The sequence below is a fragment of the Zea mays genome, chromosome 3 (genome assembly GCF_902167145.1).
Source record: "Zea mays cultivar B73 chromosome 3, Zm-B73-REFERENCE-NAM-5.0, whole genome shotgun sequence".
Lineage (NCBI taxonomy): Eukaryota > Viridiplantae > Streptophyta > Magnoliopsida > Poales > Poaceae > Zea > Zea mays.
The window spans coordinates 130,398,748-130,417,773 of record NC_050098.1 but is presented as its reverse complement, the minus strand read 5'-3'; the positions used below and the strand labels follow the sequence as shown (position 1 = coordinate 130,417,773).

The window sequence follows — 19,026 nt, the reverse complement described above, 5'->3', positions numbered from 1 at the left end:
AAAAGTAGTTTATCTGAGAAAACTGGTGAAAGACAGATTCTGCTTATTGATTGTTTTTAGCTTATTTTGAGAAGTAGTTTAAACTGATAAATTGTTGCAGAAGCCTACTGTTCGGTCATCTTCTTCTTAAATCTGCGAGAAAGCTGTGAAATAAGTTGTGCCACATAGGACCTAGGTTTTGTGTTGAAGCTTAAGTTGTCCTATTATGTATATACACGAGTTTGGGTTGTGTTAGGTTGTTAGTCTCTATGTGTGCGTTTGTGTGATCCGATGTTGAGGCTAGAGCACTAGTGTCGACTGCCTCCAAGGCTTACCCATATCGCTATGTAAAATATTATTTTGCACTATAGACTGCACTGTTCGTAAAGCAGAGTTTCAATATAAGAATAATGATGAGTAAACTGGTAGAGGTAGCCTTAGTGTTACAGTACTAGTGTTTGATCTCAACTTGGAAGTTGTTTGTTTCTCTGGCACAAACTAATTATGAATAAGTAATAAATTTAATCATATTTAAAATATAAAAAATAAATAAATTATGCTTGTTGACTTTGTTCTTGTTATTATACTTCTTACGAGTATATATAAGATTATAAACTATGTTTCGTCGGCTTTGAACCACCATACACATGCAATATATTGATTCTTGATGCAAAATTGGTTCGAGCAATTCACCGAGCACCTATTTCACATTGAATAGCAAAAAAACCCTAGAGAGAATTTTACTAACGATGAAAGAACTACCTCGAACCGGCAGAAGTTGGGGAAGTTGTGCGGGCCGAGGGAATGAAACGAGGATGGGGTGCTGAGGCAAGGAGGCGAGGCGTGGGGTGGTGTGCACGGACACGACGACGACGCGACAAGCGCTTGGGCGACAGCACGACGAGGCACAGGGCGAAAGCATGCGGACACGGGGGCGACACTCCGACGGGTTGAGGTGTATGGTGTGGGCGAGGTGGGTAGGTCGACGATGCGGCGGACAGTGGACCCAGGGGCAAAAGCTAGTAGAAAAATTAAGATGGTGCACCACCAAAACAATGCATAAATATTTCATGTCATATATGGTAAATATTAATCAATTTACAAATGAAATTTGTATTTACCATGTGCACCAGAGTAGCTCAACGCGTCGCCCCTGAGTGGGCCAACAACGCGGGATCGGAGCACGGCACCGCAGCAGCGCTCCGGCGATGTGGTGGGGAGGTGAGTGGCACAGCGACCGGCGAGCGAGGAGGCAAGACGAACATGACCAATTGGCCGCAAGAGCAACAACACGACCCTTATATTCTTTAACTTTCGATGGCTTCTTGATACCATCAAAAAATAACTTAACTTCCAACAGCCTTGGGGATAGTCGTTAAGAATTAAGTTAACTTCCTATAGCTAATCCTAAAACCATCAGAAGTCCTTCAACAATAATGTTATGAGGAATGAGGAGATGTTATAGGAACTCTTATAGCTATAGAACGTTTGGAAGGTAGCTTGAACCGAAGTCGAGCCCCAAATATATTTGAAGTGAATTTATGAGTCCTATGAACCAAAATGACATTGCTCCATAAGGCTTATTAGCCCATGCTAGGCGGCAAGGCTATTCACCCAATGTCATGCACCCATGATAAGCTAAAACGAACTTCAATAAAGTCATTTCCAGTGGGAGTTTCATCATCATTAAATGAGATGACACATCATCATATTTGATGACATGACATAATATTTATAATGAGAGAGGTGGAGAGAGTTTTATCCAGATGAAACTTAGGATACACGGTTTCATAGACAAAATATATGAAACTTCCACCAGAAATGGTAAGGATTGCTGACGGCTCTGGGTTTCAGCTTTAGCGTAGTTGTAGTTTCAAATATCCAGAAAAAAGCTGAAACTACAACTACACGCATGACACACTGAAGCCGAAATGTTGTTGTAGTTTCAGCGTGTCATGCACCCGTGATTTTCTTTGGGCCTGAGTTGCTTGATATGCAATAAAAGAACAGGAGCCTTTTTTGTTTTCTGTGCACTCAAGCCCACGGTTCCGAGCATTTGTTTCCCAAAGATGATGTTGATAAAAAAATCAAGTCATCCTAACAATTTGAGTTGTCTTTGGTTGGTAAAGTAACCCCCCCCCCCCCCCCCCCCCCCCCCCCTCTTTGCTCAGGCGCCTATATTTCAAGAATGCAGTATTGTCCTTGTTATAGACTAGACATTTCAAGCAAATGTTACTGTCTCAAACTTGTTACATTTACTAATACTGAGAAACTTTCTACCTTCGTAATCCTCCTAAATAATTAGCACTGCAGAATGATCGTCTCAACCTGCTTTACAAGGAGCCGCTGCTGTAGGATCTATGGGTCCGTTCTCCAATATTTGTCGTAATTTTTGAACTAAACCACGACAAATAAAAAAGAACGGAGAGAGTAATACATAGCGTTGCTCAGTTGCCACTGGGCCTCCAAAACTGTGCTTTTTCTACACCAGAAATAAATATTGAAGGCATATCATTATATCAAGTAGCATAAGCTGGAAAACCATGCAGCTCATCCTGATCGGGGATGATGGAAATCTGCGCTTCTTTTGGAAGCAAACCATCCTCAGCACCGGATTCTGCTTTAGCAGGTAATTCATTGCAATGGATGGGAAGGGTTCGTTTTTCTTGCTGGAACAACCTGCAAGCAGAACAAAGATTCTAGTGAGCTTAGGTACCAGTCCACAAAGGTAGAAATTGCTAGGAGAATGCTAGCTCGTACGGGTTTTTGCAAAGCATCGGGCTTTGAATTGTTACAACATATTTGCAGGAAGAGATCTCCTTGACTGAACTAATCAGCACAGTAGGCTCCGAGCAGACAAATCTAACCTGTAGGACAAAATGGTGATTATGTGCTTTACCTCAGATTTAGTGGGTGTTTGATTATAATCTATCCAGATTATATACTCCAACAAATTTTGAACTAACACTTAGTTCAAAATTTATTGGATTATATAATCTAGGCAGATTATAATCCCAAACAAACACCCCCTTATATTGTTTCTTTCTCACCTCTGTCTCCCGGGGAATATCTGTGAGATCACATACAGTCCCATTTGTATACAAGTGAACATGATACCTGAAACAGAGCAGGAACAGAACATATGCATTCAGAGCTGAGGAACATATTGTGTTGTTTCTCTTCCCACTTTCAGTACAGTTCAGTACAGCACCTCTTAGATATATCTTTCACGTGATGGTCATCGTCAGCTAACTCAGAGGTGCTATTTTCATGGTATGCAGCAGTCGCGTCGTCATCGAATTCGCCTAGAACAAATTCTTGGATAACCTTCAACAAAAGAGACACAGTTTACACAGCGATGCTGTAGCTCTAGCAACTTTTGATTGCATATGTGGTAATGCCAATAAAACTGAGTGAGGATACAGTTACTATTATTCAAAGTAACAGCAAGATATATTCTTTTCTGCACATTGTAACTTTGCTTCTCCATTAGAAGCTAGCAATTCTTGCACTATAACATCCCAAGATTTGTTTGAGGTGATGGATAGACAGAATAACAAAAAATGTTATGATTACAGGCCTGGGCAAAAAGACAAATTTATTGAAGGAGAAAAACTCTTACCTTACCGTCCTCTACATGGACCTGTCTGATTTTCCCATAATAACAGAATTCATACGACCACCAACCTTCGTGCTGTGCCAAAATAGATAATAATCAGTTCTTTTAGGCATTGCTTACCAGGCACACATTTTCATGACTGGAAATACACTCTCCATGTTCATGCATAAGAAAGAATTGTATGCTCACCCTGTAGAAACACTGATCCTTGAGAACCTCAAGTAACTCATCTGGCTCCTTTGGCTTAATTCTCCTTTCACTTTCTATTATAATATTAGTTGCATTTTGTGGGAGCATTGACTTCATGGTTTTAGTTTCTTCAACTGGTAGAAAGCACTTATAACGCTTCCCCTCATGACTAGCCATTGGTACCGATTCCTGACCATTCTCCTGTTGAATACACCATAATCATCTCTAGTTAGGATGAAAGGGATTATTGCCTGAATTATGCCAAGCAGTAATTTCTAGAGCAAAAATGAAAAATGGAACACTCAAATACATTTTTTCCTGAAAACGTGAAATTCAAACGATTTAGCATAAACATGGTAACTTTACATTGAGTCGATTGTCTTTTGCACGCAATGACCAGCTGTGGTAAAGTCAAGAATGTATATATATATGAAAAATTATTTCTACTTCCGGTAGTAGCTACACCCACATGTATATCACAAAATTTATGATGCATATGCTCCGATAAAGTGTATATATATGAAGTATATGATCATACTAAACTATCTGGGATGTCAAGTATACATAAAGTATGTGGTTGTACTTATTTTATATACTACTAGGTTAATATTATAATATATTAAAAAATATAGTCTCCTTTATTTTTTTCATGTAGTAAGATTTCTAGTATCCTATACAAATAAACAAACTGATAAATGTACCCATATGCAAGATGGTTTATTAAAGTTAGGAGTAAATATAGATTAGGAAAAATGTGTCCTATATATATAAGCATTGAAAATTGCCGGTAAACTTCAAGTAGTTTCAATTTAAGTTCACTAGTAGAACCTAATAGCTATACAACAAGCCGGCCACATATAACCAGCAATGAAATTGAGTAAGAACAAAAGAAAGCTCTTGCTTTGTTACAAACAAGGATCGGAAGGACAAACCCCTTAGAAATCTTACTGGATGGAATGGCGAATCAACAGGATGGAACTCGACGCGGTACCTTGGCTCACGCGAACTTCGCCCAAATGGCAAACCTGGCGATCAACACCCAGTTAAGCTCGCTTCCAGCGCATATCAGTGTTGAACAAAAGGAAACCTAAGAGCATGTAAGACTACAAACCAGCCCTCGATCCATATGCGCACTTAAAGGCGAAGTCTTTTGAACCATACTACTACAGGCCGCTAGATCTGCGAAAGAATTTGTAGTATATGGGTACTAGCCACTAGATCGCCACCAGCATCGACCTACAGCCTTTGAATTTTCGATTCGACGACAGAAATCATCAAGAGACATCGACGAAGCGGTGGATTCATTGGGGTTTGGGGAGGAGACGCAGAGAGGGTAGTGGTATTCAATGGCGCTCACCTGAAGTGGTGAAGATCTGGTCGTTTGCTACAGTGCGAGCGACCAGGAAGAAGAGCAGGACGGATACCCGGCCGGCGAAGTCCATCGGAGGTGGCAGGTGGGTCTTGGCAGCTCTTCGAGACCCCTTCCGTAACGTCAGTGAAGTTTAGCCTAGAGTGCAGAAAAACTTAACTTTACGAATGTCCCATCATTTTACAAGCTATGTGCTGGTACGTTGTTAAGGGATTTAAAAATTAATATAAAATATAAATTTGGTATAGAAAATTTATGTGATAAAATATGATCGTAATACTAATATTATATTGATGATATAAATATATAATATTATTATAAATACGTTGACTCAACACAAAATTTAAAAAACATAAGTTGTTCTATTTCAGCAACTTCATGTGTTCTACACCTCCACACAATCATATTTAATTTCTATAAAAATAATTTAATATTATAATGAATATATGATCTACATATTATATTTTAAACTTATATTTTAAACTGATAAATAATAAATATTTCATTTTATCTTAGCCAAAAGGCTGAGAAAGGTATGGGTTGAAAAAGGAGTTTGACCTTTTTTATAGGTTGCTCAATATCTTTTGAGCGATACAACGCTTGGGACTTCCCGTCGTATTAAGATTGGGTGGTTTCTCAAGGTCCTCTGCGGTGTAATGATTCATTGCTACACGAGAAGCGAGGAAGAGGAACAAAGCTACGCGTTTCGTACATGACGCACATAAGCGAGAAAGAAGAACAGACTTACACGACTTACACGTTTCGCACATAACTTATGGCAACTACTCCATGGTCATCAAAGCAATACACCGTTCATTCAGGAATCAGGATACATGTCAGCCATCACAACACACCAATGCAACATATCATTCGAATCACAATCTCACGCTCGCAACACCGATGGTGAACAAATAGTGTTATGGTGAGACAAAGGCTAAAGAAAAGATCTGATATACTTGTAAAAAAACTTGACTCATAATCTCACACCCTCAACACCAATGACGAACAAACATTGTTATAGTGAGACAAAGGCTAAAGAACGTCTATTCACACTTCGAACAGAGTGCAATATTTCCATGTTATTTGCGCAAACGAAAATATTCGCATCTTACACTTTGAACGTAAGTAGCTTGTGATTTCTATTACATTTCATAGGGGTCGTGAAGAAATCAAGGAGTACAGAAAGCAAAATCGAGAAGGCTGAGAAGAGCCTAGGTACGTAAAGGCCATCAATGACATCACTCAAGCTTTTCAAGGCATCAGCTCCATCATGCAAGAAGTGGTTTACATGTAAAGGCCATTTGATATGTACCAGGTAAAGGGCGAGGTCCAGCTGGCACATGAAAATTTTAGTGCTTCCATACATCTGTATCTACAAATAGTACATTCCATTTCAGCCGGGAATCCAGTCTACCAAGAATTCTCCCCCTGATTGTCCCAAAATATAGTCAACATGGTTGCAAATTCTAAAAAATATTAACCACACATATCAATACTTAGGGCTTGTTCGATTACGGGTGGATTGAGAGGATTTTTAGACTATCTCTAGTAGAGTGTGAAAAATAGGAGACATGAAACTATAGATAACATTGTTTGACACTTTACATATAGACGTTTAAAATAGAAAATGAGATAGGAGATGTAATAGAGGATCTGCTAGAGACATCCTTATAGGGAAGCAAATGAAAGCCTTCCTGCAATACTTCTGTCACCAAAAAAGCAATGAGCCATTATCATCAGCATACACCATTTCAAGTGATCAATTGCAACCGAGTTGGAATGAGTTGGAATACAAAGAATCAAGCCGCAAGGATACATTTCAAGTTCATCGGCTATAACAAAAATGACTGAATGAGATTATCATTTTGGAGGTGACTATCCTAAATTTACATACGAGATGTAATTTCTGCAAAAGAAAAGGTTCTTGCAAAAGACCACTGAAACCAAGAGAATTCCCTTATACATAGAGACGCTACAAAATGGTACCTAGGCTCAAAAGGCAAAGCATGCCAAAATCCCGAACTCATCGCCAACAATTCAGATGATGATCACAACACAACAGGGTAGCATCCTTCCATTTCTTGGGTTAATGTTGAACCCACCATTTTCGGCAGGGCTCGCTCGCTCCGTCTAGGATACATAAGACCACAGTGAAAATCTGAGGACATTACAAAGCAGTAGCAGCATGTAGATCAAACTTACACATCAAAACACACCACCACCGACGGTCACAATATACAACTGAACGTGTTCCAATAGCTTAAATCGAAGCACAACACCATCACCACACTCTGCAAGCGAGGACAGATCAAATGTGATATCTGGCCATGCATTAAGCATAACACTTTTTTTTGTTGGCTATAAACTTTGTTGTGAAGTTACATTCAGATACCAAAAGACACATTCTTATAATAAAGAGCCGGGAGCAAAGTCGAATCCAGGTGAGTCCACGTCGTCTTCAATTTTCCAGGCCGCACGATCGTTTTTCAACGACATGTCCTCTCGTCTACTCCAGAAGCCACGAACATTCCAGATTTCAGTCGTCGTCATGCTCCTCTGCACCATCATCGTCGCTTCTTCACTTCCTCTCCCCCTTTCAAACACATCCCCAGCTAGCACGCCGCACTCCACATGCCTTGCATCCTCCGCCTGCTGCCGCCTCCTCCACGCGAACACGCTCGTGGCGCTCTTCCACGCCGCGCCTCTGCTACCGCCGTCGCTCCCCGTCTTCGTTGCGCCACCCCTCTCCCCCCGCCTCTCCCACATTGACACCAAGGCACACCAAATGTCCCGCCGTCTCCCTGCTCCATACGTCCTGCCTCCTTACCTTCTCCGACTACCCATTCCCACCGCTCCTCCCTGCATTCCAGTCACTCCTGTTCCTCCGCCTTTTCCTCTCCCGTTCCTCAATCACCCCTATGAAACATTGCCACTGTGTCCTCGCAAGTTGGCTCCAGCCGCGACACCATAGGATGAGGTGCTACGACAACTCACATGCACCTTTGCTTTACTCCTTTTCTCTTTATCGGTATCTACAGTCATTTGCGGGGAGATGTGTGCATACATAATACTGGATATGTGAGTATTTGAGATGGAGAGAGAGAGAAGTCAACAACAACAAAAAATTATTCTTCAGATTTGTTCCTTTGTTTTATGTCAGTAACAACCACAATACTGCTCTGCCTTCTTGCAGTTCCATCAACTGGGTCCTTTGAATTGTACAACCAAGCAATGGCCTATAATTACAGAAATAACAAATCAATATAATTTCAATGGGTGTACATACACACTGCTCTCAAGTTTTGAAGTAATAAATAAAACTTACGATCTTTTATCTTCATCAGCCAACCAGTTCAAACGCTTATCTACTTTGATTATTTCAGTTCATTATTCATCTAATATCCTCCACTACATTTTATTTTGTGCTGGAGAGGGAGTTCCTTTAGCACACATTACCAAATGGAGACACCAAAGACTAGCTAATGGCAATATCGACAAAGTGAAGATTTTCTGCAATATTATTTCCATTAGAATGGTTAGCAAATGGATTTGACTGTAGATAATTTGTGAATATCTTGGTCGGCAACCTGCAGTGCATGAAAAATGTAATACGTATGTCAACCCCTACTTTTTGCAGGCATATCTGAAAAAATATTGCTGCACTAATTTTTTTGGTGTTGTAAGTTGCACTCTTAGACTCAATAACCAACAAAGGCATAACAAATCATCATGAGGTAAACCACAAAAGGATTATAGAAAAACTTTATCATCACAATTGAAATTGATTTATAGATATCTAGAGTAATCATATGGTAAACTCATTCTACTTTGCACCAATTCACTAGCATTCTAATGGCACATGAATTTTTCTATGAAAGTTAGGTACTTGCCATCGATATTACTAATGGTTAGCATAAAAAATAGCACAACATTCCACTACAGCACTTACCCTTCGCTAGGAGATAACATCGAGAAAGTTAGATTTTTTGGGACTCAAAATAATATACTTCACACTTTTTCTATAACATTGATTTTGCAAAAATAAGACTCAAAACATGTCACACTTGAATAGCTTATGTTACAATGTTGGTGACCTTGACAACCGTGTAGTTTGTAGGAGCAAGAAAGAAAATTCACTTCTTTAGTTTTTAGAGTTCCTTTCCCTTTTGCTCACAATGGTGATCAGAGAAGCAAATGAAAACCATACGATAATATCATCAATGAACAACGTCACCAAAGTATATTACTTACACTACATATGAACTACTTGCATAGAAAGATATAATACACTTATCATTAACGCGTGCCGGGCGCGCACAAGTTACAAGTGAAATTGTAAAAGTATGTGATCTGAGCTCATGGAGTAGAGACAATAGTTTAAAGTTTGGAAATTTAACATGAAGTTCATACCCATACAGATAGATGAGTCATCAAGAAATGCAAATACAAAGTATATACAAAGAATGAGGAAAGTATCGGTCATCACATATTTAGGGGATGCATAACCGTAGGCTCTAGTCACCCATGTCGATACATGCGTCTGATCACCTTCAGGGCCAACGTTTGCGAGGTCAAAGTCAGACAGTTTGGCAATATAATCCTGCAGCAATGGGAACAAGAAGATAAATATGGCAAACATATTTGCATTTCCATTGGATGGTATCAATAGAACTAAAAAAGGAGAAGAAAGCGTGAGGAAGCAATTGACACTCAACATAGTCCATCAGACTATTTGATGTCCTAAAATCTCTATAGATGATAGGCCTTTGAGCATTGTGGAGGAAAGCAAGTCTTTGTTGTTGTTTGAATGTGTTACAAGGCTTGTGAGCCTACTTGATTGGTTGATGGGATGTTTGGATACTTGCTAGCCCTCTGGATCCTAAGTTGGCTTAGGTTTCTATGGGACGCCTTGTCCCCCTTATATAGTTGCGGGAGCAGGTAGTCATTGATACATGAAGAAATTGATGGGGTGTGTCATTTCCCACCTTCGGGTTGTAAGTCATCTCCTTTACTTCCGAAGGCTACCACTGCTGCCCCCTTGGCCTCCCAAGGTCCTGTCACTTCTAACCTAACCGAACTAGGGGGCAGTTGGGTCCCGCAGAGGGGTGTCCGAAGCCTTTCTGTGAGGCGGTGTTTCTAAGGGAGCATACAAGTGGTTGGCATTGGAGTTTCCTCTTTATGTCTTATCTGGGGTGCCTGGTTGCCCTACACCTGTGGTGAGTCCCACCATGGTGGTGTGGTCTATGGGTCCTTCTTATCCTTCAAAGAGTTGGGTGGTTATACATAGACGTCTTCACAGTTTTTCGTACTATACCTACCTCACTTGGTGCATGGCTAGACAAGAACATGCACCGAGCGATCAGAGAGTCATAAATGTATCTTTCATTCATAGAGATTCATAGTACATCTGGGTTGAAAGGGAATTAGGCTTACACCTAGTTCCTAAATAATTTTGGTGGTTGAATTGCCCAACACAAATAATTGGACTAACTAGTTTGCCCAAGTGTATAGATTATACAGGTGTAAAAGGTTCACACTCAGCCAATAAAAAGACCAAGTTTTGGATTCAATAAAGGAGCAAAGGGGCAACCGAGGGCACCCCTGGTCTGGCGCACCGGACTGTCCGGTGTGCCACCGGACAGTGAACAGTACCTGTCCGGTGCACCAGGGGACTCAGACTCAAACTCTTCGCCTTCGGGAATTCTCGGAAGCCGGCGCGCTATAATTCACCGGACTGTCCGGTGTGCACCGGACATGTCCGGTGCTCCAAGGAAGCTCGGCCTCCTAAACTCGCCAGCCTCGGGTTCGCGCGGCAGCCGCTCCGCTAAAATTCACCGGACTGTCCGGTGTGCACCGGACTGTCCGGTGTGCCAGCGGAGCAACAGCTCCCTGCGGCGCCAACGGCTCCCTGCGGAACATTTAATGCGCGCACAACGCGCGCAGAAGTCAGAATCGCCAAATTTCATTTAAAACTTTTGATGCATCTTATGTGCTTACTAGCAAATCCGGCAAGGTAGTTGCCAAATTTGTTGGGGGCAAACACAAGGGTTCCAAGACTTGTGTTTGGGTACCCAAAGTTCTTGTTTCTAATGCCAAAGGACCCAAAACAGTTTGGGTACCTAAAGTCAAGAACTAAATTTGTTTTGTAGGTTTATGCATCCGGGGGCTCAAGTTGGATACTCGATAGCGGGTGCACAAACCACATGACAGGGGAGAAAAGGATGTTCTCCTCATATGAGAAAAACCAAGATCCCCAACGAGCTATCACATTCGGGGATGGAAATCAAGGTTTGGTCAAAGGATTGGGTAAAATTGCTATATCTCCTGACCATTCCATTTCTAATGTTTTTCTTGTTGATTCATTAGATTACAACTTGCTTTCTGTTTCCCAATTATGTCAAATGGGCTACAACTGTCTATTCACTGATGTAGGTGTCACTGTCTTTAGAAGAAGTGATGATTCAATAGCATTTAAGGGAGTGTTAGAGGGTCAGCTATACTTGGTAGATTTTGATAGAGCTGAACTCGACACTTGCTTAATTGCTAAGACTAACATGGGTTGGCTCTGGCATCGCCGACTAGCCCATGTTGGGATGAAGAATCTTCACAAGCTTCTAAAGGGAGAGCACATTTTAGGATTAACAAATGTTCATTTTGAGAAAGACAGGATTTGTAGCGCATGCCAGGCAGGGAAGCAAGTTGGAGTCCATCATCCACACAAGAACATCATGACGACCGACAGGCCGCTTGAGCTACTCCACATGGATTTATTCGGCCCGATTGCTTACATAAGCATCGGCGGGAGTAAGTATTGTCTTGTAATAGTGGATGATTATTCTCGCTTCACTTGGGTATTCTTTTTACAGGAAAAATCTCAAACCCAAGAGACCTTAAAGGGATTCTTGAGACGGGCTCAAAATGAGTTCGCCTTAAGGATCAAGAAAATAAGAAGCGACAACGGGACGGAGTTCAAGAACTCTCAAATTGAAAGCTTCCTTGAGGAGGAGGGCATCAAGCATGAGTTCTCTTCTCCCTACACGCCACAACAAAACGGTGTAGTGGAGAGGAAGAATCGAACTCTATTGGACATGGCAAGAACCATGCTTGATGAGTACAAGACACCGGACCGGTTTTGGGCCGAAGCGGTCAACACCGCCTGCTACGCCATCAACCGGTTATATCTTCACCGAATCCTCAAGAAGACATCCTATGAACTCCTAACCGGTAAAAAGCCCAACATTTCATATTTTAGAGTTTTTGGTAGCAAATGTTTTATTCTTGTTAAAAGAGGTAGAAAATCTAAATTTGCTCCTAAAACTGTAGAAGGCTTTTTACTTGGTTATGACTCAAACACAAGGGCATATAGGGTCTTTAACAAGTCCACTGGACTAGTTGAAGTCTCATGTGACGTTGTGTTTGATGAAACTAACGGCTCTCAAGTAGAGCAAGTTGATCTTGATGAGATAGGTGAAGAACAGGCTCCATGCATCGCGCTAAGGAACATGTCCATCGGGGATGTGTGTCCTAAGGAATCCGAAGAGCCTCCAAATGCACAAGATCAACCATCCTCCTCCATGCAAGCATCTCCGCCAACTCAAAATGAGGATGAGGCTCAAGTTGATGAAGGGCAAAATCAAGAAGATGAGCCACCTCAAGATAATGGCAATGATCAAGGGGGAGATGCAAATGATCAAGAAAAGGAGGATGAGGAAGAACCAAGGCCGCCACACCCAAGAGTCCACCAAGCAATCCAATGAGATCACCCCGTTGACACCATCCTCGGCGACATTCATAAGGGGGTAACTACTCGATCTCGGGTTGCTCATTTTTGTGAACATTACTCCTTTGTTTCCTCTATTGAGCCACACAGGATAGAGGAAGCACTTCAAGATTCGGATTGGGTGGTGGCAATGCAAGAGGAGCTCAACAATTTCACGAGGAACGAGGTATGGCATTTAGTTCCACGTCCTAACCAAAATGTTGTAGGAACCAAATGGGTCTTCCGCAACAAGCAAGATGAGCATGGTGTGGTGACAAGGAACAAAGCTCGACTCGTGGCCAAAGGATATTCACAAGTCGAAGGTTTGGATTTCGGTGAAACCTATGCACCCGTAGCTAGGCTTGAGTCAATTCGCATATTATTGGCCTATGCTACTTACCATGGCTTTAAGCTCTATCAAATGGATGTGAAAAGTGCCTTCCTCAACGGACCGATCAAGGAAGAGGTCTATGTTGAGCAACCTCCTGGCTTTGAAGACAGTGAGTACCCTAACCATGTCTATAGGCTCTCTAAGGCGCTTTATGGGCTCAAGCAAGCCCCAAGAGCATGGTATGAATGCCTAAGAGATTTCCTTATTTCTAATGGCTTCAAAGTTGGCAAAGCCGATCCTACACTCTTTACTAAAACTCTTGAAAATGACTTGTTTGTATGCCAAATTTATGTTGATGATATTATATTTGGGTCTACTAACGAGTCTACTTGTGAAGAGTTTAGTAGGATCATGACACAGAAATTCGAGATGTCGATGATGGGGGAGTTGAAGTATTTTCTAGGATTCCAAGTCAAGCAACTCCAGGAGGGCACCTTCATTTGCCAAACGAAGTACACTCAAGACATTCTAACCAAGTTTGGAATGAAGGATGCCAAGCCCATCAAGACTCCCATGGGAACCAATGGGCATCTCGACCTCGACACGGGAGGTAAATCCGTGGATCAAAAGGTATACCGGTCGATGATTGGTTCATTGCTTTATTTATGTGCATCTCGACCGGACATTATGCTTTCCGTTTGCATGTGTGCAAGATTCCAATCCGACCCTAAGGAATCACACCTTACGGCTGTAAAACGAATCTTGAGATATTTGGCTTACACACCTAAGTTTGGGCTTTGGTACCCTCGGGGATCCACATTTGATTTGATTGGTTATTCGGATGCCGATTGGGCGGGGTGCAAAATTAATAGGAAGAGCACATCGGGGACTTGCCAGTTCTTGGGAAGATCCTTGGTGTCATGGGCTTCAAAGAAGCAAAATTCGGTCGCTCTTTCCACCGCCGAAGCCGAGTACATTGCCGCAGGTCATTGTTGCGCGCAATTGCTTTGGATGAGGCAAACCCTGCGGGACTACGGTTACAAATTAACCAAAGTCCCTTTGCTATGTGATAATGAGAGTGCAATCAAAATGGCCGACAATCCCGTCGAGCATAGCCGCACTAAGCACATAGCCATTCGGTATCATTTTCTTAGGGATCACCAACAAAAGGGAGATATCGAGATTTCTTACATTAACACTAAAGATCAATTAGCCGATATCTTTACCAAGCCTCTTGATGAATAATCTTTTACCAGACTTAGGCATGAGCTCAATATTCTTGATTCTAGAAATTTCTTTTGCTAGCTTGCACACATAGCTCTTTTGAATACCTTTGATTATATCTCTTTTATGTACTATGACTAATGTGTTTTCAAGTCTATTTCAAACCAAGTCATAGGTATATTGAAAGGGAATTGGAGTCTTCGGCGAAGAAAAAGGCTTCCACTCCGTAACTCATACTTCGCCATCACTCCGAGCAACTCTCTATTCCTTGGGGAGAAATGAGCATCAAAGAAAAGGACTTCATCCTTGGGGGAGAGAGTAAAAGCTCAAAAGCAAAAGGACCGGACTTCGTCTTTGGTATAATCTTAACTCATTCATTTATGACCAAAGAGGAAGAACTTACTTCGAGGGCTCTAATGATTCCGTTTTTGGCGATTCATGCCAAAAAGGGGGAGAAATGAGCCCAAAGCAAAAGGACCGCACCACCACCACCAAATTCAAAAACTTAGTGCTTTCCAAAAGTATTTATCATTTGGTATCCTATTGTGTTCAAAAGGGGGAGAAAGTAGTATTTCAAAAATGGTATATCAAAACCCTCTTGAACACTAAGAGGTGGATCTCTTTTAGGGGGAGTTTTGTTTAGTCAAAGGAAAAGCATTTGAAACAGGGGGAGAAAATTTCAAATCTTGAAAATGCTTTACAAACTCTTATTCATTTACCTTTGATTATTTGCAAAAGAACTTTGAAAAGGATTTACAAAAGAATTTGCAAAAACAAAACTCGTGGTGCAAACGTGGTCCAAAATGCTAAATAAAGAAAGAAACATTCCATGCATATCCTGTAAAGTAGTTATATTGGCTCAATTCCAAGCAACCTTTACACTTACATTATGCAAACTAGTTCAATTATGCACTTCTCTATTTGCTTTGGTTTGTGTTGGCATCAATCACCAAAAAGGGGGAGATTGAAAGGGAATTAGGCTTACACCTAGTTCCTAAATAATTTTGGTGGTTGAATTGCCCAACACAAATAATTGGACTAACTAGTTTGCCCAAGTGTATAGATTATACAGGTGTAAAAGGTTCATACTCAGCCAATAAAAAGACCAAGTTTTGGATTCAATAAAGGAGCAAAGGGGCAACCGAGGGCACCCCTGGTCTGGCGCACCGGACTGTCCGGTGTGCCACCGGACAGTGAACAGTACCTGTCCGGTGCACCAGGGGACTCAGACTCAAACTCTTCGCCTTCGGGAATTCTCGGAAGCCGGCGCGCTATAATTCACCGGACTGTCCGGTGTGCACCGGACATGTCCGGTGCTCCAAGGAAGCTCGGCCTCCTAAACTCGCCAGCCTCGGGTTCGCGCGGCAGCCGCTCCGCTAAAATTCACCGGACTGTCCGGTGTGCACCGGACTGTCCGGTGTGCCAGCGGAGCAACGGCTCCCTGCGGCGCCAACGGCTCCCTGCGGAACATTTAATGCGCGCACAGCGCGCGCAGAAGTCAGAATCGCCCATACCGGTGCACCGGACATCAAACAGTACATGTCCGGTGTGCACCGGACACCCAGGCGGGCCCACAAGTCAGAAGCTCCAACGGTCAGAATCCAACGGCAGTGATGACGTGGCAGGGGCACCGGACTGTCCGTGTGCACCGGACTGTCCGGTGCGCCATCGAGCAGACGCCTCCAGCCAACGGTCAAGTTTGGTGGTTGGGGCTATAAATACCCCAACCACCCCACCATTCATTGCATCCAAGTTTTCCACTTCTCAACTACTACAAGAGCTCTAGCATTCAATTCTAGACACACAAAAGAGATCAAATCCTCTCCAATTCCACACAAAGCCCTAGTGACTAGTGAGAGTGATTTGCCGTGTTCATTTGAGCTCTTGCGCTTGGATTGCTTCTTTTCTTTCTCACTTGTTCTTGAGATCACAACTTCATTGTAATCAAGGCAAGAGGCACCAATTGTGTGGTGGCCCTTGCGGGGAAGTTTTGTTCCCGGCTTGGAATGAGTTGGAATACATTTCAAGCGCAAGGAATCAAGCCGAGTTGGAATGAGTTGGAATACAAAGAATCAAGCCGCAAGGATACATTTCAAGTTCATCGGCTATAACAAAAATGACTGAATGAGATTATCATTTTGGAGGTGACTATCCTAAATTTACATACGAGATGTAATTTCTGCAAAAGAAAAGGTTCTTGCAAAAGACCACTGAAACCAAGAGAATTCCCTTATACATAGAGACGCTACAAAATGGTACCTAGGCTCAAAAGGCAAAGCATGCCAAAATCCCGAACTCATCGCCAACAATTCAGATGATGATCACAACACAACAGGGTAGCATCCTTCCATTTCTTGGGTTAATGTTGAACCCACCATTTTCGGCAGGGCTCGCTCGCTCCGTCTAGGATACATAAGACCACAGTGAAAATCTGAGGACATTACAAAGCAGTAGCAGCATGTAGATCAAACTTACACATCAAAACACACCACCACCGACGGTCACAATATACAACTGAACGTGTTCCAATAGCTTAAATCGAAGCACAACACCATCACCACACTCTGCAAGCGAGGACAGATCAAATGTGATATCTGGCCATGCATTAAGCATAACACTTTTTTTTGTTGGCTATAAACTTTGTTGTGAAGTTACATTCAGATACCAAAAGACACATTCTTATAATAAAGAGCCGGGAGCAAAGTCGAATCCAGGTGAGTCCACGTCGTCTTCAATTTTCCAGGCCGCACGATCGTTTTTCAACGACATGTCCTCTCGTCTACTCCAGAAGCCACGAACATTCCAGATTTCAGTCATCGTCATGCTCCTCTGCACCATCATCGTCGCTTCTTCACTTCCTCTCCCCCTTTCAAACACATCCCTAGCTAGCACGCCGCACTCCACATGCCTTGCATCCTCCGCCTGCTGCCGCCTCCTCCACGCGAACACGCTCGTGGCGCTCTTCCACGCCGCGCCTCTGCTACCGCCGTCGCTCCCCGTCTTCGTTGCGCCACCCCTCTCCCCCCGCCTCTCCCACATTGACACCAAGGCACACCAAATGTCCCGCCGTCTCCCTGCTCCATACGTCCTGCCTCCTTACCTTCTCCGACTACCCATTCCCACCGCTCCTCCCTGCATTCCAGTCACTCCTGTTCCTCTGCCTTTTCCTCTCCCGTTCCTCAATCACCCCTATGAAACATTGCCACTGTGTCCTCGCAAGTTGGCTCCAGCCGCGACACCATAGGATGAGGTGCTACGACAACTCACATGCACCTTTGCTTTACTCCTTTTCTCTTTATCGGTATCTACAGTCATTTGCGGGGAGATGTGTGCATACATAATACTGGATATGTGAGTATTTGAGATGGAGAGAGAGAGAAGTCAACAACAACAAAAAATTATTCTTCAGATTTGTTCCTTTGTTTTATGTCAGTAACAACCACAATACTGCTCTGCCTTCTTGCAGTTCCATCAACTGGGTCCTTTGAATTGTACAACCAAGCAATGGCCTATAATTACAGAAATAACAAATCAATATAATTTCAATGGGTGTACATACACACTGCTCTCAAGTTTTGAAGTAATAAATAAAACTTACGATCTTTTATCTTCATCAGCCAACCAGTTCAAACGCTTATCTACTTTGATTATTTCAGTTCATTATTCATCTAATATCCTCCACTACATTTTATTTTGTGCTGGAGAGGGAGTTCCTTTAGCACACATTACCAAATGGAGACACCAAAGACTAGCTAATGGCAATATCGACAAAGTGAAGATTTTCTGCAATATTATTTCCATTAGAATGGTTAGCAAATGGATTTGACTGTAGATAATTTGTGAATATCTTGGTCGGCAACCTGCAGTGCATGAAAAATGTAATACGTATGTCAACCCCTACTTTTTGCAGGCATATCTGAAAAAATATTGCTGCACTAATTTTTTTGGTGTTGTAAGTTGCACTCTTAGACTCAATAACCAACAAAGGCATAAGAAATCATCATGAGGTAAACCACAAAAGGATTATAGAAAAACTTTATCATCACAATTGAAATTGATTTATAGATATCTAGAGTAATCATATGGTAAACTCATTCTACTTTGCACCAATTCACTAGCATTCTAATGGCACATGAATTTTTCTATGAAAGTTAGGTACTTGCCATCGATATTACTAATGGTTAGCATAAAAAATAGCACAACATTCCACTACAGCACTTACCCTTCGCTAGGAGATAACATCGAGAAAGTTAGATTTTTTGGGACTCAAAATAATATACTTCACACTTTTTCTATAACATTGATTTTGCAAAAATAAGACTCAAAACATGTCACACTTGAATAGCTTATGTTACAATGTTGGTGACCTTGACAACCGTGTAGTTTGTAGGAGCAAGAAAGAAAATTCACTTCTTTAGTTTTTAGAGTTCCTTTCCCTTTTGCTCACAATGGTGATCAGAGAAGCAAATGAAAACCATACGATAATATCATCAATGAACAACGTCACCAAAGTATATTACTTACACTACATATGAACTACTTGCATAGAAAGATAT

General features: G+C 42.0%; 1 protein-coding gene across 1 annotated transcript; it reads right to left on the bottom strand.

The window, feature by feature from the left end:
- Positions 1 to 2,162: 2,162 nt before the first annotated feature.
- Positions 2,163 to 5,262, bottom strand: LOC100283315 (uncharacterized). Its single transcript, NM_001156217.2, has 8 exons — positions 5,145 to 5,262; positions 4,736 to 4,812; positions 3,788 to 3,988; positions 3,602 to 3,673; positions 3,191 to 3,306; positions 3,030 to 3,096; positions 2,740 to 2,846; positions 2,163 to 2,658 (listed from the first exon to the last, which is right to left on the bottom strand). Exons 1-8 carry the CDS (start codon positions 5,227 to 5,229, stop codon positions 2,499 to 2,501), a joined length of 885 nt encoding a protein of 294 aa, NP_001149689.2. The 5' UTR covers positions 5,230 to 5,262; the 3' UTR covers positions 2,163 to 2,498.
- Positions 5,263 to 19,026: the final 13,764 nt, after the last annotated feature.

What these genes read in the sequence shown, in the direction of transcription:
- LOC100283315 (NM_001156217.2), bottom strand. Translation starts at nt 5,229, where the DNA reads ATGGACTTCGCCGGCCGGGTATCCGTCCTGCTCTTCTTCCTGGTCGCT. An exon ending in TTGATTCGCCATTCCATCCA is followed by an intron (nt 3,989 to 4,735) that starts GTAAGATTTCTA and finishes TGTATTCAACAG; the next exon opens with GAGAATGGTCAGGAATCGGT. An exon ending in CCGATGCTTTGCAAAAACCC is followed by an intron (nt 2,659 to 2,739) that starts GTACGAGCTAGC and finishes TTCTGCTTGCAG; the next exon opens with GTTGTTCCAGCAAGAAAAAC.